The 27,794-nt window shown below is 40.1% G+C and overlaps 2 protein-coding genes across 3 annotated transcripts; one reads left to right on the top strand and one right to left on the bottom strand.

The window, feature by feature from the left end:
* On the top strand, positions 1–9,793 carry LOC137887539 (mitochondrial inner membrane m-AAA protease component AFG3L1-like). 2 transcript variants are annotated; one of them, XM_068730614.1, is made up of 17 exons: positions 1–158; positions 1,629–1,719; positions 1,829–1,888; positions 1,984–2,102; positions 2,580–2,729; positions 2,830–2,904; positions 3,296–3,417; positions 3,531–3,804; positions 3,893–4,030; positions 4,293–4,446; positions 4,547–4,654; positions 5,857–5,982; positions 6,144–6,254; positions 6,489–6,604; positions 6,741–6,941; positions 7,447–7,641; positions 7,909–9,793. In XM_068730614.1, exons 1-17 carry the CDS (start codon positions 39–41, stop codon positions 8,134–8,136), a joined length of 2,388 nt encoding a protein of 795 aa, XP_068586715.1. In that variant the 5' UTR covers positions 1–38; the 3' UTR covers positions 8,137–9,793. The 2 variants fall into 2 exon arrangements, with proteins under 2 accessions (XP_068586715.1, XP_068586714.1); XM_068730613.1 differs by having other exon boundaries at positions 2,577–2,729.
* Positions 9,793–27,425, bottom strand: dbndd1 (dysbindin domain containing 1). Its single transcript, XM_068730615.1, has 4 exons — positions 26,990–27,425; positions 23,205–23,351; positions 17,853–17,990; positions 9,793–11,694 (listed from the first exon to the last, which is right to left on the bottom strand). The coding sequence occupies exons 1-4, from the start codon at positions 27,018–27,020 to the stop codon at positions 11,540–11,542; spliced, it is 471 nt and encodes a 156-aa protein (XP_068586716.1). The 5' UTR covers positions 27,021–27,425; the 3' UTR covers positions 9,793–11,539.
* Positions 27,426–27,794: the final 369 nt, after the last annotated feature.

Here is a 27,794-nt window from a genome sequence, read left to right as displayed (position 1 = left end):
TCACTCCAGTGAAGCCCAGTGAAAGTACAGCTCGGACGATGGGGCTGCTGTCTGTGAGTGTCGGTCAGTTTCGGAACCGAGTCCGGGCGGTTCGGACGTGGAGCCGAGAATTATCCACTATTTCAGCTTCTCTCTGCAACGGCGGCGCACTTGCGTCGGTACGGTGACATTGTTTTGTTTTGTTTTCTTCTATTTTACCTAAAGTAGCTACTCTCAAAATTGATGTGTGCAAATCAGTTTTGCAACAGCTACTCATCATGTCTTGAATAACAGCGTGTTTCAGGAGACGGAGCCCTGTGTGACTTTGTTTGAGCTTTGTCGTGGGAAGGAACACGGTGTTCTGCAGGCTGCAGACCCCCCCAAACCTGTAAACAAACAAACGGCTGCACTGTTTGTGCATCATTCCTCGGTTGTTTACTCTCACGATATGTCTGTTATTTCCGTTCGTAATGTTTATGGTAGAACTCGATTTCTTCTGTTAGATAATGCTTTCTTCAAAGGGGGTGTGTCTCTGTGACTGTGGTGCGCGTTAAGCCATTGCATGTTCATATTTTCATTCATTCATTCTTTCAGTTGCATTGACTCTTAAAAAAATGTTTAAGCAAATGTTAAGAGATATGCAAGTTATTGAATAGAAATAAAACTGCTTGTGTGCGTTACTTGGAATCTAACACACACTTTAACTCTGAATATTGTGTTTCAAGCTGTGTTTTATGAATGCACATTTATTTTAGAGACAGCATATTGTTAATGTCACATAAGTAATATTTTCCACTCTTTTCAATGAAACAAACACATGTAATACATTGAGTTTTCCTTAATTTTCTCTCTCTGATGCACCCTGCATTGTAAATAGAGCCCATCCCATACATTGGGAGCCCTGACATTAGCAACTGTGTTATTACACATATATTGACACTGGTCTGTGTGTATGTGGGCAGATATGGGCTGAAATTGCAGTAAATTGTAGCGATACATGTTTTATTGCATTTTTATGTTTATTTCTCTATTCAACTTTAATCAAGTTTTGTTTTATGTTTTTATTTGTAGTTAATATTTGAAAATATCTCTGTTTCTGGCATCTTTGATAATACAAGTTATTGTTCAACAATAACATATTGTTACTTAGATATATCTTGTTATGTAAACAAAATGTTTGCTTATGTTATCTGTGTAAAAAATTGGATCAGCTAACATACTATTACCAGATTTCTATTATTCTCAAGTATCAATGGTGGCATTCAGGATCCAGGATCAGTCGTTTTCTAATGATGAGCCACAATCAAAGATTTTGCAGTTGTGTGTAAGAAACACATATTAGCTACTTAAGTTAACTACGGTAATTAAGTTAACTTTGAAGCAGTTCAGTATGCCCATGTCATGATGAGATTTCAGTAATCCTGTAAATGTTTAGAAAAAAGAACCTGTAGCAGGACAGATGTCATATTTTAACATGCATGACTGGTTCATAACAGCTGAAGATTCTTTTGGACTGTGGATCATGTTTCATTTTGTATCGCCTGTCAACGACATCTACTACATATAGCATGTTGAATTAATGCCTTTCTGTTTTTTTATGGCCCTGCCCTTATTGCTAACATGTTTAACATACAGAATCTTCATTTCAGAAAGCGTCACTGATCCAAAGGAGATGTGGAGGATTATATCAACACAGTTTTCCACTCGCTCGGCTACTTAGCTCAAACAAACCACCAAGAGGTAGTGCACCTCCTTATACTGTTACACTATGTAATGTAGCTAAATGAGTGCAATGACCTACGAGCCATTTGTACTTCATTCTTTTGCTGTGTGCGTTGAATTGGTTTAGGTTTTGAAAAGTTTTTCCCAAAGAGTGAAGAAAGCACTGGTGTCAACAAATCAGCTGAAGGTGAGCAATGTTTGAGTCATCCTCACGAGCAGCATTTGTGCATCCTCTGTTGTCATTCCGCTGCTGTGTATGACTGATTTTCTGATACTGTTTAGATGAAAATACCAAAGAGCAAGAATCTCTTGGAAGGAAAGAGCGGGACACAGATGATGATGAGGACGAAAAACAAAGAGGAAGAAAAAAAGAAGAATCGCACTGGTGGACGCGTTTTCAGGTGCGATTCATTTTTAATGCTCATTAAAATGCACTACAATCAAACACTAATAACGTTAGTTGGTAATAATTAATGAAATTACTTTGGCATCCTTTTGTCACATAAATGATCTTGTATTGGTTCTGTTTCCACTCCTTTCCACTGTAAAAACTACATATCTTGGTCACATTTCTTTATCATTGCAATTGAATTGATTCTTATGACAAATGTTTGTTTATGTTATCTATTTGTTATGTTTTTGTGTTAAATTAACATAAGCTGATATATTGTTGTCAGACTTTCTAAACTTTCAAATGTTAAATTTTATATTTTCCTTAAAACATATAGCACCGAACTAGTGACTCTACTGTTAAATAGATGCTTATAGTTCTGAGATGCAGCATAGTGGATTGTTTTTCATTGGCCTGCTGACACACCTGCTGTCTCACCTTTAACCAATTTATCTCCTCTCTCTTACAACATTTCTTCATCTAGCAGGATGGTTTTCCCTTGGATGAAAAAGCAGTTCAGTACTTTGCAATCGGTGCAGCAGGCATGGCCTTAGCGTTTTGGTACTTTTACTTTCGAGAGACGGGGATGCAGATCTCCTGGAAGGACTTTGTGCATCATTATATGAACAGAGGCTTGGTAAGAGATGGAGAGTGTTCTAGTTTTGGTATCATCCGTCTTGTATCAGTTTGGTGTTGCAACCATGTGAACAAAAAAAAACAAAGTGCTCTCTTCACAGGTGGATCACCTGGAGGTGGTCAATAAACAATATGTCAAAGTAATTCCTGCCAATGGAGTGAAGACATCAGAAGTGGTTAGTTGCATGAAAAAGCTGTTTTGTCCTTTTGCTTTTAATATAGGTCACTCTGTTGGTCGGTGTTAGTGGTATTTTGACAGTAACACAAGCAGAGAAGAGTCATACATTTAGCAAAATGATCTAAACCCTCAAGGCCCTTTTTGCTGAACTTTCAATTGCTACTGACAATTGAACAAAATCCATCCAAATCAAATCCACTGATTAGGTTCACAAAGTGCAATTGAAACATTTAGTATATTTTAAGATGAGATAATAAAGTCAAACAGCAATTTCCAAGGTCAAAAAATATACTTTCATGCACAAGCTTTTTCTTTTATGGTGACATAAGTCACCGTAAACTAAACGGTATACTGCATGTTATATGTTTTCTGTTGTGTGTATGTTTCAGAGCTATTTGTGGTTCAACATTGGCAGTGTTGACTCATTTGAGCATAACCTGGAAATGGCCCAGAAAGAAATGGGTTTGGACTCACAGAAAGTGCCTGTGTTCTACAGCAGTGAAAGTGACGGGTAAAATAATTTACCTGAAGTACCTGAAACATTCATATCAAAGTGACTTTTATGCACATTGGATTTGCTCATGTTGATGCTCGCCTAATGGAGCTTCTTTCTCTTTCCCACAGGACACTGCTTTTTAGTGTTCTCCCCACTTTACTCCTGGTTGGCTTTTTACTTTTTGCCATGCGGCAGGGACCAATGGCAGGAGGTCGTGGGGGTAGAGGGCAAGGAAACCCCTTCAGTATGAGTGAATCCAAAGCCAAGATAATAAAAGACAACATCAGCTTTCGGTTCAAAGATGTTGCTGGCTGTGAGGAGGCCAAAGTGGAGATTTTGGAGTTTGTCAACTTCTTGAAGAACCCGCGGCAGTACCAGGACCTAGGAGCCAAGATCCCAAAGGTGTGCCATTCTGTATATCAAGTATTGTGAATCTGAATTATTCATTAAGGCATTGGTATTGATCATTAAGCAACACCTTTGTTTTCAGGGTGCGGTGTTATCGGGCCCACCTGGTACTGGCAAGACCTTGTTAGCAAAGGCCACAGCAGGAGAGGCCAACGTCCCCTTCATCACCGTCAACGGCTCAGAGTTCCAGGAAATGTTTGTTGGCGTGGGCCCAGCGAGGGTCAGTACTGGGCTAAATGCAGGAGTAGTCTTAAAACTGAACGATGGGTCAAATGCATGTGATGCTGCTGGGCCACATCATCTGTCAACACAATGATTCTTTGCATTGGCATGTTAGAGAAACAAATATAGAGCACAATCTATCTTTGCTCTGTTCTCAATACTCTAAAAGGAAATTATGCTAACTATAGTAGTAATTAATTCAAATGTTTACATCTGTTAAGAATATTTAAGTGATTTGTTTTTGCTCTGTCCTATATAAGATAAGGGATACGTTTGCCACAGCTCGAAAAAATGCCCCTTGCATCCTTTTCATTGACGAGATCGACGCAGTTGGCAGAAAAAGAGGCAACGGGAACTTTGGCAACCAGAGCGAGCAGGAAAACACTCTCAACCAGTTGCTCGTGGAAATGGACGGTAGGGAGTTCTATCATCTCTTTCATTGTTCAAGCAATTCTCCCATTCCTGGTGCAAAATGTACAAGCTCTTTGTATGCTATTTGTTTTTGTCATTACAGGATTCAACAGTAGCACTAACGTGGTCGTTTTAGCGGGCACCAATCGAGCTGATATCCTGGATCCAGCTTTGATGAGGCCAGGACGCTTTGATCGACATATATACATAGGTAAAGTGTAGCACTTGTCTGAGGTCAGCCTCCTCTCTTGCTTTATATTTGTCCTGCTCTCCCCTGGATGCATGAGAACTGGTTTCAGTTAATGACTTTTATAATTTATCTCCATCTAAATCTTTTCTCTAAATCATCATTCATCACTGGGTGTGCTATGCTTGAACTTACTGAAACCCTTCCTGTATGGTTTAAATAGAAATAAGTCTCAAGCCTATTAGATTTGCTGTTGTTCTTTTTTGCACCTGTTAACATGTTATGTCATTAAAAGCGTGTGTTGCACAGTGTGTGCTTTTATCTTTGTGGTTAAAATGATTGATCTTTTTCGGCCTGCTAAGATCTAATTTGCTTTACGCCAGCAGTGCTGAAGAATAGTGGGCAGGGCAGTTTACTCTATTACAAAGAAAACTGGGTCACAATGAAAGAGCTTGGTCTTTATAAAAGAAGGATTAGACGACTGGAGGCCAACATGACGAATAGCACACGCCGCTCCTCTTTGTGTTCTTGAGTCTCTCGGTTCCCTTTCCTTTAGTCTTTGGGTTGTTATATGTAAACTGTATTGATTAGATAAAGTTGCTTCAAACAATAACAACACATTACTAATTCATGTTTGATCAGTAATAAGTTAGATAAGGTGTGATATCATGTGTGGGTTTAACCTTAATGAATCATTTTTGATTGATGTGCAGAATTTGATGCACAGCTCTACAAACTTAATTTCATATCGTAGTTGTTGGCACCTACATTTCTAATTGGACTTTCTGTAGCTGGTGTCCTTTACTTCCTCTTGTATGTTGCTGTAGTTTGACTTGAAGTAATCCAAAGTGTTTAGACAACCTTGTTATCAGCTATGTATTGGCCGTCATCCATTTGTCAGTGTCATCTTGAAAATGAGCTGTATGACAAGAACATCTCTAAAGCAGGAAAAGAGCAAAGTGGTTGTCAGGACCAGTGGAATGAGCTTCTGTATTAAGTGTAAATGTGACGTCCTCAAGAGGTTCATAATCTGAGACACACTTGAGTTTTCTTGCTGAAGTTTGAAAGAGTAGTCTTGTTTTTGTATCAGAAACATTATCATATGATCCCGTTTCTTCTGCAGTATCCCTTATTTTAATCTTATTTTGGGCACTGCATATCATTCTTTTGTTTAAAAGAAAATGTCCTGAAAATTCATGATATGTTTGTTTTCTTTTTTCCTACAGGCCCACCAGATATTAAAGGCAGGGCATCCATCTTTAAGGTGCATTTAAGACCTCTGAAGTTGGACATCACTATAGAAGTAGAGGCTTTGGCCAGGAAGCTAGCTGCACTAACCCCAGGTTTCACTGGTAAGAACAAGAGATGTGCGTTCATGTTTGCATGCGTTCACTAAGATCAGTCTTTGTATTAATCTACAATGATCATTGTCTTCTTTACCTCTCACTGTATTTAAAAAAATATTATTACACCACAGTCTAACTTGGTTGTTGTCTCTCCATTTGTGTCTCAGGGGCTGATATTGCTAATGTGTGCAATGAGGCTGCTCTAATAGCTGCACGGCACCTCAACCACCATGTCAACTCAAAGCACTTTGAGCAGGCAGTCGACAGAGTCATTGGAGGTAAGTTGACATTCATTTGATATTATGACAATATTTAGAATGACAATTGGATATGGGTTATACAACTTAATCAAGTTAGTTAGTAGTAAAAGCAATTTCAATACATTTTGGTATTATGATCAATTATGTAATGTAAGTTTATATTGATTCATAATTTATATTGAGCCATCAATGTGAACTTTTTGCTTTTATTTGAGATATTCATGGAATACATGATATTCTCCTTGCTCTCAGGTCTGGAGAAAAAGACTCAAGTACTGCAGCTTCCGGAGAAAACTACCGTGGCGTATCATGAGGCCGGACATGCTGTAGCGGGCTGGTTCCTAGAACATGCAGACCCCCTTCTTAAGGTAGTCACACCATTTCCTTCCTCCTTTTTCTGGCACTGCTGCTTGACTATCTGAATTCCTCTGCAGCCCTTTCATAGTCTTGGTTTTACATTACAATTATATTGATAATTAGATTAATTGTAATGTACCCCCTCAGGTGTCAATTGTTCCCAGAGGGAAAGGTTTGGGCTATGCACAGTATCTGCCTAAGGAACAGTACCTGTTCAATCGGGAGCAGCTGTTTGACAGAATGTGCATGATGCTGGGGGGTCGAGTGGCTGAGCAGGTTTTCTTTCGACGAATCACCACTGGTGCGCAGGATGATCTCAGGAAAGTCACGCAGTCTGCGTATGCACAGGTGATCACCACATTTTACAACAAGCATGGTAACAGATACACAAAAGTGTAAACTACTGTATGTGATTCTGAATATACCTTGTAATTACATTGTATGCAATTGGGAGTCAGTGTTGTGTCATACACTCTCATATGCTGGAATAGAAGTGTGAACTTCAATAAATAATGAACAACAACACTAGTTACAGGATCAGTTTTTTGCTCTGTATATTAATTTGGTTTCAAGATTAATTTTCTCAAAATCGTAGTGACGGGTCAATCACAGACCATGTGAAACAGCAGGTCCTGTGTCACTGCACGCTAACATTATTCATGTTGAGCTCTGCAAACAAGTAGCTTAATGCAGACAAACTGCTACAGTAACAGTTGGAAAATAGTATATTTACTGCCCAGACTACTTCTACAGGTGCACAATTAGAAGTCAGCAAATGATGTTGTAACCAAAGGCACATAAGAAACATCTTCTGTCTTTTGATTAACATGGCTCATTTCTCCTCATATTTTAGGTTGTACAGTTTGGAATGAACGAGGCGGTGGGTCAGATGTCCTTTGACTTGCCTCAGCAAGGTGATTTAGTAACTGAGAAGCCCTTCAGTGAATCTACAGCCCAGCTTATAGACCAGGAGGTCCGCCTGCTTATTGATTCTGCCTTCCAACGAACACTTCAGCTTGTTACCGACAAGAAAGAAATGGTGGAGAAGGTGAGAACTATTATCACTGATGACAAGGATATAGAGAAGTAAAGATAAAGAGCAGAACACTGACCAGTATGATGCAGCAACTTTACAGCTCATTTATGGTTTGTTTGAATTAGTATTTTTACAAACTGGTTGGAATAACTGTTATGAAGATGGCAAACCTCATCTACCTTATGTTAAATAGCACTATTTTAAAATAAATAATTACTATTACTTCTACTATCGTCATTATAACGCTTGTTATTTACTATAATTCGTCATGTGTTTCAGGTGGCAAAACGTCTTCTAGAAAAGGAGATTCTAAACAAAGCCGACATGGTGGAGCTGCTAGGAACTCGTCCTTTTCAGGAGAAGTCATCGTATGAAGAGTTTGTTGAAGGGCTGGGGGAGTTTGAGGAGAACACCTCTCTGCCCGAAGGGCTGAAGAACTGGAACAAGAACAAAGGGGAGGAAAAAACCCCACAGAATCAACAAAACAAAGCAGCCCTTTACCTGTAGGTGGATGCACAGCCTCAAGGCAAATATTCCACTGTATTCAGTTGAATATAGTTTAGCAGCATCTAGTCCAGACTGTCAGGGCTCTGAAAGAAATCCCTTGTTCATCTCATGGACAGCTGCAAAGGGAGGGATGATGCTGTTTTGCACAGGCCTTACATGGCCTAGATAATGCAATTTATCATGTTGTAGATTGTGTACTCTGGGAGCGAATTCCAAAAAATGACTCATCTTTTTAATGTTAGATCAGTTTTAGGTCAGTAAGCTAAGGCTTATATGAAAACTGCAGTTTGTGACTTACATTTCACTGGAGGGGCCTTCTTCCCACACTCTGATGCAGTCCTAAAGTGCAATAAGACTGACAAACATACGACAGAATAATCTGCAGTCATGGTCAGGAAAGTCACTGAGCCCAAGTTACAAAACAGAAATCAAAAGAGATATGTTTTTACATTCAAATTACATTGACATCATGTGACATTAGTGTGTACATTAGTTGTGGTGTGTTTTTCTTAGTTACACACTATACTAGTATCATGTGAGTTAAATTATATTCTGGGGCCCATTGCACTTATCCAACCTTAAATCTATACATTTAATGAGACTGCTTCCAATCTTGGCCACCCCTTTATTCTGTTAGTAATTCAATATTTAAAATGTGTTTTCCCTGAGTGGAGAAACCAGATTCTCTGATGTTTAGGTTTTTAAAGATACTTTCACTGTACTTTTGACTTTTTAAAGTCTTTCTTCACACCATTGTAGAATGAAAACATTCTTACATTTCTGTGACATTTTGTCTTATAGACTTCCAGCAGACTTCAACCTGTTTTTTTTAATTAATTTATCAGTAAAGGTAGATGTTAGAACTCAAGTGTTTATACATTTGCTTTGTGCACACATGACTGATATTACAAATGCAATTGGATCACATGTACTGTAGGTTATTGTCGTTTCTTTGTTGTCCCATAGTTACAAGAGTGCAGTCATCCATCACTTGATTTGATGGTTACTTAAGAACTGGGAACAACTGAGCTGAGTAAGAATTAAATATAAGATAACAAAATCCACAAAATCTTCACTCACTCACACTACCTCTGAGTCTCTGTATTCTTAACTGCCTCTTAAAATAACATTAATCTTTTGGCAATTTATTGATCACAATATTCACACTACAGTTTGGTTATGCTTTTTTTGTTAATCATATGAATTTACATTCAGTCTGCAGTTCATGTGGATCACACAATCGAGTGAGCGCTCAAAGTAAAGAGAGAATGAATTGGGTTTCCATTGATGGATTGGCTGACCTACCCTTGACACCCTCGTCCAGCATTTATTAACATGGCAACAATTTGCCGTTACTCAGGAAATCATCATTCTGTCAGTTGTGGCTTGTGTTTGAATGTGTTCCCTAATTATGAGGCATCCAAGCTATGATCGATAACCATTCATGTAGCATTCTCATTTACTGTACTTGAGAACCACTACACAGTTTGGTTACACTCTGTTATTGAATGTTAATAGTGCGTAGCAGTTGATGGTTAAGCCAGAATCTCCTGAGCTGTGTCAGTGAGTATTATTGATTTTTCATTGAGATGTGACAACAAATGAAATGTGAGGCTTTTGTTGCTTACACCAAAATAAACAGCTTTTATACACCGCATGTTTGTCTTTGTATTTCCAGTATATTTTGTTTTTTTATCAGCCCCTTTTCTCTTTTGAGATATAATTTCTAAAAAGGTCAGATTTCTATTGTAACGGTTTTTAAAATAGTTTTATTCCAACATCAGTGTGTGTCCTGCATGTGTGGTGCTGTAAAACAAGACGTTCTACAATCTTATGCAAAAAAGTATTTAGCATGAGATCTAAGCCATTGTTGTATTACAATAATTATTTAACCTGGTTAATATATATAAAGTTCAAATAAAAAAAAAAGTATGTGTACACTGTGTGTTATCAAGCCATAAGTATATACAAAATATTTGAAGGACATTTCGTATGTTACTCAGAGGTTGAGCAACCAATGTGCTTTCTCTTCTGCAGGGCACTGTTTAGACTTTGTTTTAATTGATATTGACATGAAAACAGCACTTACAGGGGACACAAAAGTAATGTTATACTACTATCAGTTTGTTGTGAATCCAAATAAAATACACTTTTTCAAGACTTTTATTTATTCTTCTATCATCCCAGTGTCACTTTTGATCCATCGTGTCACAGCATTCAGAATTATTGGCACCCCTGGTATAGACAAGCTAAACGTGAGATAAATAAATCAAGTAATCAGCTATAATCTTTTCTTAGAAAGATGTGAAATATTGCATCATGAGTTGAACAAATCTTTTCAAAGATGATTACAAAATTGTTGGCACTTTGTTGGGTTTTTGGCATTCATGCAAAGCTTACTGAAGTCAACCTGACTATAACGCGATTCTCCCTTCATTTCTAACTGCTTCAAGTATCACCAATCAAGTTAATGCGTCTACCAACTTTGAATGACAAACTTTAATTACTTTAGCAGCAGCAACTCTAACAACCATCGTTTTTTTAAAAAGGATAAAGAAATCTGAAAAAATGTATCGAAACAAAGTGTTTGATCATGGAAAAGTGTATTGCATATAGCTTGCTACTTGGTCTGATTACCTTATGTGTCATCTGCACCAAATGCCAATAATTCTGGGAGGGGACAGGCACTGTAAATACAATTCAGTGAGAGAAGTGCAACATTTTTTGTTTAGGCAATTATAATAACAACACACATTCTTCATTAAGATGGAGAAAGTATGATGGGTATAAAGAGCATGGCTTCACTGACATCCACTTCCTCTGATAAAGTTACCATTATTGCAGGCAACAGAAAAAAACCTGCCACATTTTCAAGCCAACACATTAAGTAATAGCCTCAGTGGGATATTTTATTTTAAACAGCTCTATTGATTTATGTTTCAAATCATATCCTGGTAATTCAATGTGAGTCCCAGTGTCTGAACTTCACATGAACGATCTGGCCACAAGCTGTGGGCACAATTTAGGAATCAATTTCTCCGTCCAAGCTATTTCCCACCCTGAGAGGCTGTAAGGATGGAGGTGATCTTATTCTGCTGACCTCATACCCTGTCTGTCATTCACAACCAAGCTTAAAATCATTTGGCAGCCCAGAGTGCATTACGAACACCTGATGAACAGATGAAAAACACAATGATTGTGTGTGTTTGTGTGTGAGAGAGAAAGAGATAGAGATAAACAGACCTAGCTGTCCAGAGTTCAACCTGAACTCGTCAGCACCATGGTTATGTGAGTGCACAGTGGCAGATGGGGGCCTCTTGGTCCGCTTCGTGTTCCCGCTCTGGCTGTGTCTGTCTGGCTGTGGGTTTTATCTCTCTGCAGTCAGCCTGTTTCGCATCAGATATCACAGCTGCTTCGGCCTCTCCAGCTTCATTAAGGGCTCTGCAGTGTCCGAGTCGCTGTGGTGCTTTCGCTCGCGCGGGGGCTCAACTTTGCTGCAGCGTGTCCACGAGGGGGAGCGCATGTACCCACCTCTGGGCAGCATAGGCTGGTGGGAACCTGGGAACACACAACGACTTGTTACTAACAGAAATGCAGAGTCTTGGTAGATACAAATATGGAAACAGACAAAAGGAAATCACTTTGCAACCCTGTCGTTTTAATGTTCATTGGTGTCACTATACATAGCTCTCCTACTGATTACATTTATTTTTACTTTTTATTTATTTAATTTTTTCAGTTGCTGTTTCACTCAACAAAAATCACAACAAAACGATGACAAAAATAAAAATAGACATAAAAGTAAAAGTAAAATCAGTAAAACACTGATTACATTTTTAAGGATTCTTACATGTGAAAGTGAGAGGATCAACATTCTTGAGACGGGCTAAGAAACTGATCTACAAGAGCATTCATCGCACAAATCACTGCTTTCTGTTTGTATAAACCAGTAAATAAATAATTTCCAAAAATAATCTCTCTGCTACAACTCACAAAAACTTGGCCACTTTATACCAACTGTTTCTTTTGCTATTTTTTTTATATTTGCCATGGATTTGTTTTCAGCTTCGTTGCCATTGCATCTTTGTACCACTTGGTAGTGATGTCCAACCTGTCAGGAGGACAAAAAGGCAAGAGGCGTAAAGACTGATGGAGAGCTGGAAACTCGCTCTGCCTTACACTGCCTATACCAGTCTAATGCTGGATCTCTTAGGTGAAGGTCATACTAAGCACCTGGTTTATATATCTACCCAAAGCCACATCCATGTCCTCACACACATTTCAGACTGAGATACGCAAAGCAAGAGAGAGAAAGGGGGAGGTCCACAAGAGGTATTGATCTCAGAAGATCAATGGCGTCTTGGATTTTAATGAGAGAGGGGACAACAACCTCCTCAGCAGCATGAAATAGTCTGCTGCAGCAAGCGTTATGAACACCTGCTGATTGACTGGTTGTTGTGTTCATGTGGTTACTGTACATATCTGTGTGTCTGCGATGTGTCTGGATTTTCCATTCCTTATGTGCATTCAGATTTATATTGACCTGTTTTTGCCTTGACATCTAATTAAAAGACTGATGGACATTAATTAATTCATACATGAAAATAATTAATTTTCAACACACACACACACACAAAAAGGAATGTTTGCCCACTTGAGAGGTAAAGTAATTAGATACTTCCCCACAACATACAAAGATTTTTCCTTTATTCTCTCCCACTCTCATGCAGTCACATACACAGAGTACCCTGAGCTATGGGGTACTGCACTGTATTGCACCTGTTTCGGCAATCTGCAATGTCATCAGTTAAAACCCTGTTACTGCTCCAATGACCAAGAACAAGAGGCCAAAGCTATGCCTATGGTAGTTTTTCAGGGATGTGGCTGAACTCTATGGTTCATGAAGCTCATCTTAGTGTAAACAAAGAGCAAACCTGCTGGACAGAGTTCAGTGCTTGTTCTGTGCCAAGACACAAGCGTCTACAAATAATGTGCCAGTGTGGTAATTCAGATTATGATTACTGTTTAAATGGCTTTGAAGGACCCGGCTATGTTTCCAGCAGGGAGAAGTGAATTATTCAAGAAGAACCTACATTTAGCATTAACTTGCAAACTGATTTTCCATTAACCTCTCCCTCAACTCCTACATGGCCTCAACCCACTGGCACATACTCAGTTTCCCATCGAGAATAATGTAGTGTAGCGGTATATGTGAAACACTTTGCAGTTGCTCTACAGTATCCGTCTGCAAACTCTCTACAGCAATCTTGGTGGCTGCATTTGGGATTTTTTATCATTCCTCTGTGTTAAAGCCGTATCTAAGGCAGACATGGAGAAAGAGATTGGAAATGAAAGATAAAGAAAGCTGAAAGACAAAAGATGAAGGAGAGGAGGATTGTGTTTGTGGTGGGTGTGAGACAAGTACAGCAAACAGGTAGAAGAGAGAGGTTTTTGGGAGCAGCACTGCACAAAATGATACATCTCACATCAAAAGGTTAGAGATGTTCTCGGAGGAAGAAATGTTGATACCTATTCTCAGATGGCTGATCTATTTTTATTTAGTTTATACAGGTAAAAATACAAGAGTGAATGACACACCCTGCTCATTGTGAGGTTGCCACTTGCATTTAAGTGACAATAAAAACAGATCATCTGAATATGTCATTCTGAGGGTGGAAACATTTAATCATTGTTGAGATTTTGTTTTTCTCACAGATCTGAGGCTGTGGAAATGAAATCATTTAACATAATAACAGTGGTATACAGCTGTACGTCTCCTGACAGCAGGACTTCATCTTGATTAGCTGGGGAGGCCTTGGACGTGGACATGGCCTAAAGCCTCTTGGCTGTTGCATCTCCTGCACCTGGCTACTGAAAAGCAGCTGTGGCCTGCGATTAACAAGAGCCTGAGGGATCTTGGTGTGGTGGTGTTGGAAAGCACAGCTGAGAAGGATGGACATGCTAAAAATGTTTAGTCTGCTCAGCTGTGGGAACATTGGTTAAAAGAGTTAAATAAGAATGTCACATATTAGTATAATTTACAGACATGTTGTTAAAGGCTCACATATTTCCAGTACAATTCTTCGAGATGCATTGGCGTTGGCGTACATGTTTTAATATTTTTAAATTTACATTTGAGACGCTGCAAAACATTTTGGAGCCATCATTATTAATCAAACTGAACTAAAGTTAATCAAATCATGGCAGAATGTGTTATAATGATGCATAAAATCTGAAATAAACTGAATCTAATTACTCTTGGATTCACCGTGTCGCCCCATTGTGTATGAAGTCATCATTTCATAAATAAAACAACGTTATAAATCCCCTGATTTCACTTTTTAAAAGGAGCTTAGTTATGTCATGTTCTTTTTAACAGGACGACTGATTATATGTGATTATATTATATTGCACCTCAGACTAGTAACTCACCTGCAAGTGTTTAATTTAAGACATTCACAACTTAAAATGAACAGACTTCAGTGCTGCCAAGTCACACTGTACGCTACCTGCTCAGCACCAGACAGCAGACAGACACAGTTAGTGACAAGCTAGTGAACACAATGGAGTATCCAGTGTAGCTCAGTGGGTATAGTAACTCCAGATGGTGATTATCAAGACAACCACAAAGCTGTCTTACACTACAGCTGTTTTAGCACAAGCAGCAGTGAGAAATAAACTGGGTGAGACTGAATTAAGAATCCTGTCAATGAATATAATAAAATTTAAGTTTTGGTAAAGCATTTTACTTGAGAGTACTCTACATTCAACAATGCACACAGTTTTACTAAGAAACAAAGAACTAGGGTCTTTCTTGCACAAAAAAGGGCCTCTGCTCTTAAATTTAAATAATTGGCTGTGGAGCTGCAGACAGCAGCATAGCACAGATGGCCCACTGGGACCATAACTCACACATAACAAGCTGTGCCATGATATGGAACATTAGTAATAAACGGAAAAGAGAAGGAAGGGAGGTAACACTGTTGTTGTTAAAGAAGGAGGAGATAAGAAATGTAAGAGAAAATAAGAATGATAGAAGCATATAGAAATAAAGTTTTAAGATGACTGTTTCTCCGCAAGAGTGAGAAATATGTCCAGCACAGTGTTTCAGTGGACCATTAAGTTCTCTTTAAGTCATTGTCACCAGAATGATGAATATATATTTGAACCTATTGCATATTCTCTGCAAAGCATGAGAATTGGTTACACACCTAGTTGGTGAAAACGTGCTGTCTTTAACCAACTGTCTTCCTATCTCCACCAAAACAGCCTTTTGGACCCCCACCAGTCCGAGTTCAAAGTGGGTCACTCGACAGAGACGGCCCTCCTTGCGGTGACAGAGTCGCTTCACGCCGCGAGAGCTAACTCTCTCTCCTCTGTCCTGATTCTCCTGGACTTGTCTGCGGCGTTTGACACTGTGAACCATCAAATCCTCCTCTCATCCCTCGAGGGGATGGGCGTCTCAGGCTCTGCACTCTCCCTGTTTGCATCCTACCTGACGGGTCGATCCTACCAGGTGACCTGGAGGGGGGCCGTGTCGGAACCACGCATGCTGACTACGGGGGTTCCGCAAGGGTCAGTCCTGGGCCCCCTTCTCTTCTCGCTCTACACAACATCTCTGGGTTCTGTTATTCGCTCGCATGACTTCTCCTACCATTGCTATGCCAATGACACCCAGCTGGTCTTGTCATTTCCCCCCGGTGACACCCAAGTGGAGACGCGCATCGCTGCGTGTTTGGCTGACATCTCGAAGTGGATGACGACACACCACCTCAAGCTCAACCTAGACAAAACTGAGCTACTGTTCCTCCCGGGGAAGGGTTGCCCGCACCGGGACCTGTCCATCACCATTGATGATACCGTGGTGACGCCAACTCGGACTGCGAGGAACCTGGGTGTGACCCTGGATGACCAACTGTCATTCTCCGCAAACATTTCATTCGTTACACGCTCCTGCAGATTCCTGCTCTACAACATCAGGAGGATTCGTCCCTTCCCGACTGACGAGACGGCGCAGGTTCTCATCCAGGCTCTTGTCATCTCCCGCCTGGACTACTGCAACTCTCTACTCGCCGGAGCCCCGGCGTCGGCCATCAGACCTCTGGAGCTTGTCCAGAAAGCTGCAGCTCGCCTGGTGTTCAATCGCCCCAAGTTCTCCCACACAACTTCCTTTCTCCGTTCTCTACACTGGCTACCTGTAAGAGCTCGCATCCAGTTTAAGACTCTGGTGCTAGCCTACAGGGCAGTGAAAGGAACAGCTCCTTCCTATCTCCAGGCCATGGTCAAGCCTTACACCCCCGCCTGACCACTTCGCTCTGCTGCCTCGGGGCGATTGGTTGCCCCGTCGCTCAGAGGTCCTGGCGGCCGATCGACCCGGTCACGGCTGTTTTCTGTCCTGGCCCCACAGTGGTGGAATGAACTTCCCACTGACGTCAGGACAGCGGAGTCGCTGCCCATCTTTCATCAGGCTGAAAACCCACCTCTTCAGGAAGTGCTACCCTGAGCCTTCCACTTAGCACTTATTGTTTTCATACTAGCTTGTTGCACTTATTGTATTCGTATTAATTATAGCACTAACTGTTTTTCTTGTTTCTGCACTGTACTTTGGCTCTGAGTTATGCTCTGCTTCATGCTTTTAGATGCTTGTTTGGAAAAGGAAATGTACTTATGACTCCTGGTGACTAGTAGTTCTTTTGATTACCAATGTTGAATGCACTTATTGTAAGTCGCTTTGGATAAAAGCGTCTGCTAAATGACTGTAATGTAATGTAATGTAATGACAGTATCATAATTGAAAGCCCAACATTTGAACTTTTTGACGAGCACAATCCATGCACAGACAATATACAATATTTGTAAGATATTGTCTAAACTGTTGCGGTGGACCTCTAAATCTTGAGCTGGCTTGAAATCCTGTGTGCATACTGAGAGGCAGGAGCGTCGCAGGAGGAGAGAGTTCACTGTCCGCATGCGTGATGAGGCTCACAGGTCATAAATAAAACATGTCAAAGATTTTGTGCATCCTTGTGCGTATTGGTAGAAAGACGTGCTAGCCTTTACCCTGTTCAGAAGCTGCTGTCTGTTTGTGCAGGAGGCTCATCGTTTTCCTCATTCCTGCTTTCCTGTTTTGTTGAGACTCTAAGTGCCAATTTGGTAGAATCAAATTAAAACTGTTTCTCATAAGAATCAAACAGCGCGAGGCAATTTCAAAATGGAAGTTTAACCTTTTAAGGGCATTTATTCCAGACACTGAAATATTTTTTCGATGAGTCCCTGAAGGGAGTCACATGGCATATCAAATCATTATGGCTCAGCAGGCCCTTTTAGGACCCTGCCAGGCCATAATGATGTGAAACTCTCCCTTTCCCCGGTCACTGAGTAATACCACATTCAGAAGTAATGTTTTATGTTTCTTTTTGCAGGCATCTTCATCCCTAAAGTCCCTGAGTTGAGGTAGAGGACTGCAGTGAAGGAATTTAATTTGAGGAAATGCCTCCCTTACCAATCAAATGATACATGATACAAGTAACACACTAACACAACCAAGCTTTTTATGTAAGCTTGAGGGTAAAAGAAAATATCTACTGGAATTTGTTTCGAACAATTTGCGTAGCATTTGCATAAATAGAAACCTGTGCATGGGCATGAAGAGGCTCCTCTTCCCTTCATTTTTCAATTATTGGAGTTTGTTGCAATTCCCTTTTAGCAGACCTTACCTGCTGGGGACTCGTTGTGGTTCTCCTCATCAGAGTCAGCAAAAACTTCAGCCAGTTCCTGGTCGGACATGTCAGTCAGCTCAGTCAGATCCAGGAGGTCAAAGTGCACCTCCAGAGAGGACACACTACTCAGTGGTTCTATGAGGCCGGGAGAGAAAACAGCTTACTTTTAGTCTGGAGGAAGGTTGAGAGATTAAAATGATCCACTCGTTTTTCTGACAGTGCAGAAGAAAAGCGGCTCTTTAAAAAGAAATGGGGGATATACTGCATATATTTTCAACACAGAGCTCCTCAGCCCATCATGTAACGCTCTTAAATCTCCATTGTACTCTTGCAAATCTCTACTGGCTCTTGCAGTACTATTGTAAAATTGATTTCGACAAAGAAACACATCTTTCGACTTTTTTATTCACTTTTGTCTGTACATGTCTTGCAAAGCTCAATGCTCTCTACTTCAGAAAAAAAATCCAACACACAGTAAATTACTTATATCTGCCTCAGAGCTCACCACTTTAGTCAGTGTCTCTGTTTCAGCATGACACCTGTGAGTTCATGCAGGCAGTCACAGAAGAACTGAAACAAAAGCTAAAGTCAGAGGAGATGAAAATAGCCAGTTCTTTAACACATTGTGAATTCCATCTTTCCCCTGGGTGTGTTTCACCTGTTCATTTCAGCACAAAATTCCTCAGCAGACAGGAGTCACTACTGCTGCACACAACAGGGTCAAATGCACATGAGGCGTGCATCAGCGTGCCAGGCTCTGCATTCCAATCAGGCTGAAATTTGAATGTGATGTATGTAAAGTGAAATTTCTTCAAAGGCTCTGTAATAAATACATAAAGCCTAGCAAGGGTCCAAGAGCATCTGCTTGACTCAGCATCGCTCAAGTTAGGAACCGATTCTGTGTAATAGAGCTGAACTAATCTACCATTATAGTGAGAAAGGTGTTTGGAGACTTCACTGAAGCAGATGTAGGTGTTTGTATTTCATTATGAATCAGTGGATGCCTGTCTGCCATGCAACATCAAGTCTGAAACATTTCACTGGTCGTTTGTGGGCTTGACGTTGTGGAGAAATGATGGGTTACGTGACAGGTTGAAAGCTGTTATTATCCCATGTTGTTTGCCTGGTGTTTTCCACACTGTTTAAGACATTGCATCTAGTTGAAGAGGCTAAACCCACTCTCCTGCTGCTGTTACATCTAACTCCCTGCATCGTCCTTCCGCAGCTATTGATTTAAAGGCAAGGCAAGGCAAGTTTATTTGTACAGCACATTTCAACAACAAGGCAATTCAAAGTGCTTCACATAAAACCATTAAAAGCATCAAAACTTAATGCATAAAGAAGACTGATCATCATGCTGAAGTAGTGACTGGTCATTGTGCCATGTTTCAGATATATTAAATACATTCAACACCAGAAATGTTGGAGTTTGAAGTCTAAAGGTGTGCTCGTCTGTACTTTATTTCACCCCAAACCATCTGCTTTACTCAAGTCCTATCCGTATTCATTACCAGGACTGGGTGAAATTAAATATCCACAAATATTTACAAAGCCAGGGACCATGTAGGTAGAATATAAAAGCCTCACAGAAAATATTAGAATGTCTATAAAAGAGTGAAATAGGGACAGAAAATGGTAAATAAAGATGAGGGAAGACTAACAAATGAGTCACAAGAAAGAGAGGAATAGAGGCGACTAACTAAAACTAGTGATTTCTTGTCTTCCTTTGCAATAATCTCATGTGGGATCCCCCAGGGGCATGCCACGTTTAATGACTACATCTTGCATGGCAGCGACTCTATCACAGTGACAATATTTAAACATAAACAGAAATCTAAACATCGAGCAACTCCCACACAGACTCACACAATGTGAACAATGAGTCTGTAGGCCCTTTTGGCAGAAGCCATTTGACATGTCATTGCAGGTGTAATTAATAACATGATTACTGCCCTGTTCCATTTAGTTGTGACAGGGCCTGGGTATTGTGAATGCTGGCTCCCTGGAATGACTGTGACAGAAAGGGACCATAATTAATCTGATCATTTACACCTGTGTACATCCTGCCATGGCATGGCTGCTTTGAAAGGGGCCTATACCACTTTCACTGTCGCAGCTGGTAATAATCCTATTAGGTTTAATGTGATCTTTCATGCTATTCCCCAGTCCTATTTAAATCATAGAAGGTTTTACTGCCAAAAGAGATCACATATGTCACTTTTAGCATCGCCTTCTTGTTAGCTCAGGGGTTAAGCTACCACTTAGATATAGAATGATTTTAAGTTTTTATGGAACACACTTGAGGCTTTGCTTGTTCTGCCATCGTAATGCATTGCAAATGTATAATTCTGAGGCTTGACATCACATTACCCCTTTACAGCAAAATAATACATTGTTTCTAAAAGACACTTCATAAAAGGGTTACGCTAACGAGTTCCCTTTGCCACACCATTAACCTCTGCACCACATATGATTAAACACCAGCAATGGAAAGTAGCATCCAAAAGTCAGAATTAAGAAAGTCCGTTTGTCTGCTATCTCATAGTGGTTGATTACATTCAGTGGAGAAACACTGCAATATGCAATCATTGGTTGACAAAAATCACATAGAACCTTTTCCTTCATATTTTTCATTACTTGCATCTTGACTGTTTGTGAATACATTTTTACTTTCCCTTTAGGCTGGAAGGTGCCTGCTGACAGCTATCAGTCTTTTTGACCCCCTTTTCTGGAGGAGTAAAGAAACTGGAGGCAGTGAAACAGGGAGTTTAAAAATTGTGGAGGAGGAGATGAAGAGAATCGAGGGAGCAGCAGGATAATGGGAGAAGAGAGAGAGATGAAGCTATATATGTAAGAAGGTTGATGTTAAAGAATAAGAAGGAAAGGAAAGCGAGAGAAGGTATAGATTGAGGAAGGCATGATGTAAAACAAAACACCCCCTGCATTACTTACTGCCATTATTTTCAATACGCTACAAGGTTATTCCCATTCTGCTGCGCTTGTTTTTTAACCACCCCTTCCCCATCTCTTTTCTCCTCTCCCACACCCTTTCTCCTTGAATAATTGATCAGTGTGTTTTCTCTCCCAGGCAGACGCACTGAAAAAACTGCCTCCATCTCAAAAGCCAATCAGGCGAGCTTTAAGACACCAGTGAGGAGGACTGACAATAGAGGTTTCACGCTGAGACTAAAAAAGGACATTGTGCCTGAAGCAGATGGATGATGTAAAAGGCCACTGCCTCTTCTTACAGCAAGCATACAGGCTGGCGGCCAATAAAGTCAAATTTGTGTCTTCTAATCCGTACTCCTTCCCAACATATTCTTATTTTTTTAGCATGCCCTTAATCTCACACTCAGCATTCTTGACTTTGAAGTTAATGTGTGTGAAATAAAGGTTCTTTTGATTTACTGAAAAGCAAACTGAACACAAATAATTGTTTGCATGCTGTCAATTTGATGTTCTATAAAAGGGTTTCCTTTAATTTTCTTTCTCTTGTCTTCTCTTTGCAAGTAGAAAAGTACAGATTGGTTCAACTGAAGGAACAAAAAACTGAGTGGGTGGGTAAAGGTAGGAGTTCACTTTTGGCAGAATGGATATGGGAGTAGAGGGGATGTGACTCACATGCTGGAGCTGTGTGATCCCCTTCCTTCTCTACTGGTTCATCAGCGCTCTGAGGTCATCATTCAAGCCTGAGCAGCTGCTAATGATCACTGGGCTTTGATGGACTAAAGGCGTTTGATTGAGAAACAGTCACCGTATTGAGATAGTATATAAAACAACAATACAAAAATATATTAAATATATTTTATATATTTAACATATATATATTTTAAATATATATATGTTTTTTTCTCCTCACAGTGACTGAACATACAGGCACTTGTCTATACTTGTCTTGTGCTAGTTATTTTCTGTTAAATTGTTTGCTAATCGACAACAGACAGGTAAGTAAGCTGCAATTTTTTTCTTTGAGAACGCACACACAGCTCATTCCATTAAAATCTAAACATGTCGCCTCAATGAAAACACATTAGCTGAAAATGTTTGATGAATAAAGCATGGTTTACTGGGCTGTAGCTGCGCAACTTTTTATAGCATAAGCTGTAAAATAAACTCCATTAAAGTCTTTGAATCCCAGATTTCCCAGTTCTTCCTGGTTTCTGCTATTAAAGATCAATACAAACAGATAAACATTTTTTCGCATTAAGACCACTGCACAGCAGTCACCATACATTTTTAATCCGTCCACCCAATCGCAATATCAAAGGGAAAATGAATCCGCACTGCAGTTTAATATGTTTTTTTAATGCATTAGTACATCTATTATACCTGCATTTTGTTGTTTTTCAATGATTTAGTAGCCACTAACCCACTAACAACTTGCTTCTCTCTGGGATATTGAAATGTTTATCTTTTTAAGGTAGGCTGTTTGCTCTGGGCCTAAAAATAAATGTTGCAGACAACTCAGGAGCAACTGTGGTCCCCCTTTCTGGAGATAAAACTAAACTGCAGCGTAAGGCAGAAATTTGTTTCTGTGACATTCAAGATGAAGCTGCATTGTGGCTCTGTGGACATTAACCTGAATTAATGATCTCCATAAAATTTAAAGAGCAGGTACATTTTACTGTGATTCCTGATCTCTAAATTATATGGAGGGGTTAATGTACAATAACAAGGGGGTGATCATTGGGATTACATGTTTTCTCAGGATGGAATCTTTTCTTTTTTTCTTTTCATAGCCACAGATTATAAACTGACCTGCCAGGTGGCACGGCCAGTTAGTGGGTCACGTTAAATCATCGAGACACAGACATTAGCCTCTGGATGAGCTGTTTCTCTGAAAAAGTGTTTGGTTAGTGAGGCAGATAAAGGTTGTCTTTTCACTCGTGTATGTGTCTCTGTGCACTGGGTTCCGAGTCTGGCACGTACAGGGAAGCCTCTGTATGGTACTGATGAACAATGAGTCCTTTCAACCAAGGCTAAGCTGCAGTGGTCTTTGAGAATGTGGGACCTCGAAAAAATCTAAAATAGTCTGCAATCATTCACTGGGTTTAAAGATCAGAGAATGTTACATGTTTTATATGTCAGATTCATTCTGTGTCACATATGTTACAATAGATCGATTGACTGTCACTAAAAAGACACTCCTTAACAGAAGCAGGATATCCTCTGCCTTCCTGATTCAACATTCCTCATCTCCTTCCTTGTATTCACTTGCTATTGATCAGGTATCTTGCTCGAAGCATTTCCCACCCATAATGAGCCTGTAACATTGCAAACCATGAATATTCATCACTCTTCGACTTTCTTAATATTGTCTTCTCTTTACCCACCTCCCCCGGTACTTACGTCTCTTTTCGGTGATGTGCAGCAGGCTGGCAGTGTGCCCTAACAGGCCGCCTTCCTCCTCCTCCCCTGCTGGGCGGTGAAACAACTCCTTGGATAGGTCACCTGAGCTGGACGGCTTCAGCAGCTTCTGGATGTCTTTATTGGGCTCTATCAGCACACATAGACACATAAACAGATAGTGAGAGGGAGCAAAGAGAATAAAAAGGTGGAGATATTCATCATAGCAAAATTTTTAATACAAGATTACATTTGAGATTAGTGCTTTAGTTAACTTACTGTAGACCTCAGGTCTACATCTAACCTAGAACAATTTAAGGCATTAAGAAACTTCAGTAAAATCTACAAAGACACATCTTGGGCTAACGCAGGGGACAAAATCACTTAAGAGATCCTAAGTGCTAAAAGAAGTCAATGTTGGGTCCAGTGTCTGAGTCGTGTTCGGTGATTATCCTACTTATATAATCAATATTATGTTTTCCCACTCAATTGAAAACTCTAAACCTGACATTAATCCCCAGGTAACTGCATCACCTGTCCATTGAAATTCATGAATATCTCAATCTGTTTGTTTGCCGCTAATATATTCTTTACAACATTCAGACTACACACGCCATTCAGCCTTTTGTCAATCCTGTATCAATTTCTGTTGTTTATCTATTTGTATACAGTGTCGAAAGTTTTATAGATGCGTGATTCCTTGAGAGGAGATTTGTTTACTTGACTGTGGGTGAAAGTCTAATTCAACAGTTATATTATTGTCATGTTTCTAATAAAAAAAAAATATTCTGAGAGCCTGGTCACGCTCTTCAATCTCAAACATTCAAAAATAGGAAAAACAAGTTCACACAGGTTATTAACAAGTCTAAAAATAGAGGGTACTTATAATAGCATCCCTTCAAATGCAGGAGTATGCACAATATCTGTTTGCCTGTTTGACACAGCTAAAACACAGACGGGGATGTGATGAGGCTGAGTGAGGTAAGGACAAGAGTACGAAAGTGCTGCACATTTAACTGACAGATTACAGAGAACTGAATTGCAACATGAACTATCTGAATTTCTAAATTAAGGAAGGCTGAAGTGAGCTGAAACAGGCATGTTGGATACAATCCCACAATTGATTTAGCAACAATACAAACTAGTACTACAGTTTAAAAAAAATGACATTTAAAAGAAAATGATGATAGAAAAAAAAAAATATATGTGTAAGGAGGATCATTTAGCAAAACTAACAGCAGTATGGCTTTTTATGATTTAATTTTTTTTATGATGATATGCAGAGTTGATAGAAAGACGTGGGAGTAGAGCAGACTCCTGATGGGTGTCACCAGATGGCTGGTGAGGCTATTTCTTCTTGCAGTATGCTCCTAGACAGTTGAATTTCTCATTTCAGATTAAAAGTGTGCCAAGCCAGAACATGATGGATTCTGCTTTCATCCTGAGAAGCACAGTGTTCATCGGTGGCTGTTGATTGATTTCCCCAGCGAGGAGCCACAGAAACCGAAAGAATATAAAGTTACCTCTGCTGTTATAATGAGATGTTTGTTCAGTATTTAGACTAGCCGCTTAGGTTTTAATTTCCATCACCTTCTTCAGTAAACACAAATCCTCACACAAGACAACTGCTTTGAAGCAGTTTAAATGGTAAATAGACTGTACTTGTGCTTTTCTACTCTTCCGACCACTCTAAGCGCTTTAACACTACATGTCATCATTCACCCATTCACACACTGATGGCAGGGGCTACCATACAAGGTGCTACCCGCCCATCAGAACTATCTAATCATTCATACCCATTCATATGTCGGAGGAACAGCCTGTGGGAGCACTTAAGGTTAATTAAGGTTACGTGTCTTGCCCAAGGACACATCGACATGGACTAGTGGAGCCAGGGATCATTAACCCTAAAAAATTCTGTTCTCCACAGAATTGTTATCACAAGAGTAGTGAGCTGTTTGTGTTGCAGTGAATTCATTAAAAAAAACAAATTTCCCAAGGACATGTAGAATATGCATGACCTTATGTCACATTTTGTGTGCTCATATATGCCCAAAGGTTTAGTGAAAGTTATGTGGAAGATGAGGAGGTTAACCATAAGGATGGTTATCAGTGGCAGAAGAAAAGAGCTTTTAAGAAAGTATTATCTGCATGTAAAGCAGGACAAGTTCACACAGATGGCCTGATCTAGCCAGCACCTGCCAAACCGGCTGTGTTGAAAGAAGAGTAAACAACAAGAATGTTACTGTCTTTACTATTGGTGAAAGACAGACAGCTATCAGAAATATGATCGTTTCAAGCAATGGCTGACCCTGCCTCAAGCTGTCAGCTGTGAAACACCTGACCCTCCACAGACAGATAGAGAGAAATAAAATGATGAGAATGATGTATCGTACATTTGCCAAAAGTTGAGTCAAATCTTGGGGTCAATAAATCTATCGCTGTTTGTAGTGCAGGCAGGAAGAATTAACATCCTCAACACTATTTTTCGCCAGATTATTTTGCTTGCTGATTGTTCTTCATCTTCAGTACTTAAGAGTAATGTTTTCATTTTTGTTGGTATACAATACACTCTGCAATGAGTATTTCCATACAAATGCCCCTTAAAACAGATTACTGAGCAGAGAGAATAAATTAAGAAAATGTTGACTCCAGAAATATTATTCTGAACAGTTTATGGTGTTTGTGGTGCATCTTCCAGCAATATTGAATTATAATCCTCCCAAGTAAAGCTAGAAATGCTACTTTGTGGCTGTTGAACAGAACAGCCACACTGCTCTCCAGAAGTCACACTTTGTGACTGTCCTCTGATCCATCATAATAATGATGTTCACTCTAATTCAATCATCATAGTGAACAAATAATACCCCAATTTTTCATGGGCTGGTTATTCTGGCCGTCAGCATGAACATGTAGTGCTCCTGTCTGTAAACAATGATAAGTGGAACAAAGCCATGCCAGGAAAAGAAGGATATCCCATTATATCTGCTGAAATTGCATCTTATAGTGGCTGCAGAGACATTTTGTTTACCCCAAGGTACAATAGCGTAATAAAGCAATACTGTAATAGTGGTTAAATGCACACTGGAGGTTCAGATGCAGCTAATATACTGATAAATAAACTATCCTTCTACAGCTTTGATGAATAATGTTTTATTATTTATCAAAGCTAATGTTATAATCTGTCATATCTTAGATAGCTTACAATAATTAGCCTGCAATATAGACACAGTTATATCATCAGCCCTTTGTGAATGTTTCAGTGCATTAGTACTGGGGCATTGTGCAGTGCTACCACACAGCACCAGCTTCTCTGGATGGCCTTAACACAAAGGCCATATGAGTCCACTATTGTACTGCAATTTGTATTTCATCAGTCCAGCTTTTGCATGGTTGACTACAGTGTGTGGTTATAAAAAGACCTGTACTGTTAGGCAATAGATTAAACATGAAGCTTACATGTAGACATGAACCCTCCACAATTGGATCCTGGGAGAGGAAAATTATCAAAGACAGAGTACTGGTGCACTGTTAAATTTAAATCTAACATATATCAGTAACTATATATTGTCTGGGAAATCAGAACAATTTATTTAGATGATCTAAACCAGCTCATCTGACAAGTATTAATCAGTCCCATCAGTATAAACATCTTGAACATGCTGTTGTAAGAGAGACACTTACTTTCAGCAGTGTACCAATAGCACAAGTCATTCAAAAGACAGACACCGTGCTAATGTGGCAAAAGCTGTGGCACAGAGAAGAGAAAGAATAAAAATGGCTCATACCTGGGCTCCCTGCCCCTCCCTGAGCCTCCATGCAGCTCAGCCGAGAGTGTCTTGCTGTTCACCACACCAGCATCGGAGAGTGGAGGAGACAAACAGAGAGGCAAGAAGGGAGAGGCAAGTGGAGAGTGTGTCTGTGTGTGTGCATATGAGAGAGAGTAGGGTGGGGTGGCTGGGTTGACACAGCGAGACCTCCGCTCTCCGAAGACTCCTCCTTCTTTTTTTCGTCCTCCGTTGTTCTAGATTTCCCAAACAGGTGATGCTAGTTTCTCCTCTCTCTCAGTCCACCTGCCCCGCTCTTCCACCAGCGCCGTCTGAGTGCTGCACTGCCTCACAGAGCGAGTCCACCACAGAGAGGGGCGTCTGGGAACAGCAACATCCCTGCAAATTTCTATGCCACTTATTTCAGTAAATGCAGCATTGTGAGGCTTGGCTTGGTATGTACAGAATACACAGAGAGAGATCCAGGGTAAAAAAAACGGGAGGGGGGGGGGAGAGAGAGAGAGAGAGAGAGAGAGAGAGAGAGAGAGAGAGAGAGAGAGAGAGAGAGAGAGAGAGAGAGGAAGGGCGGAGCTGGCAGCCTGCCCAGACTGAGAGAGAGAATGGGGTGTCGGAGAGGTCTATGGACCACTGGAGGGAGGAAATTGTGTGTTGCCTGTGTGAGAATGAGTATCCCTGAGTGTACGTGCATGCCTGTGGCAATAATAGTTTGTATATATACTAAAAGGCAAGTTATTATACCTGATGATGGGTCTTCAGTTCATGTCAAATATATAAAGCTAAGGCATGGTGCCTGGATGACAGCAAG

Source organism: Cebidichthys violaceus, unplaced genomic scaffold (genome assembly GCF_023349555.1).
Source record: "Cebidichthys violaceus isolate CVI_PGR_0920_01 unplaced genomic scaffold, fCebVio1.0.p SCAF_5, whole genome shotgun sequence".
In the NCBI taxonomy this organism is placed as follows: domain Eukaryota; kingdom Metazoa; phylum Chordata; class Actinopteri; order Perciformes; family Stichaeidae; genus Cebidichthys; species Cebidichthys violaceus.
This window is presented reverse-complemented; position numbering and strand designations above follow the sequence as displayed.

Excerpts from the sequence above, each read along its gene's own strand:
- LOC137887539 (XM_068730613.1), top strand. The coding sequence starts at position 39 with ATGGGGCTGCTGTCTGTGAGTGTCGGTCAGTTTCGGAACCGAGTCCGG. Across the intron at positions 1,720-1,828 it reads CTCAAACAAACCACCAAGAG|GTTTTGAAAAGTTTTTCCCA; the intron begins GTAGTGCACCTC and ends GAATTGGTTTAG. Across the intron at positions 2,905-3,295 it reads GAGTGAAGACATCAGAAGTG|AGCTATTTGTGGTTCAACAT; the intron begins GTTAGTTGCATG and ends TGTATGTTTCAG.
- dbndd1 (XM_068730615.1), bottom strand. The coding sequence starts at position 27,020 with ATGGAGGCTCAGGGAGGGGCAGGGAGCCCAG. Across the intron at positions 17,991-23,204 it reads GCACATCACCGAAAAGAGAC|AACCACTGAGTAGTGTGTCC; the intron begins GTAAGTACCGGG and ends CCGGCCTCATAG. Across the intron at positions 11,695-17,852 it reads CCACAACGAGTCCCCAGCAG|GTTCCCACCAGCCTATGCTG; the intron begins GTAAGGTCTGCT and ends GTGTGTTCCCAG.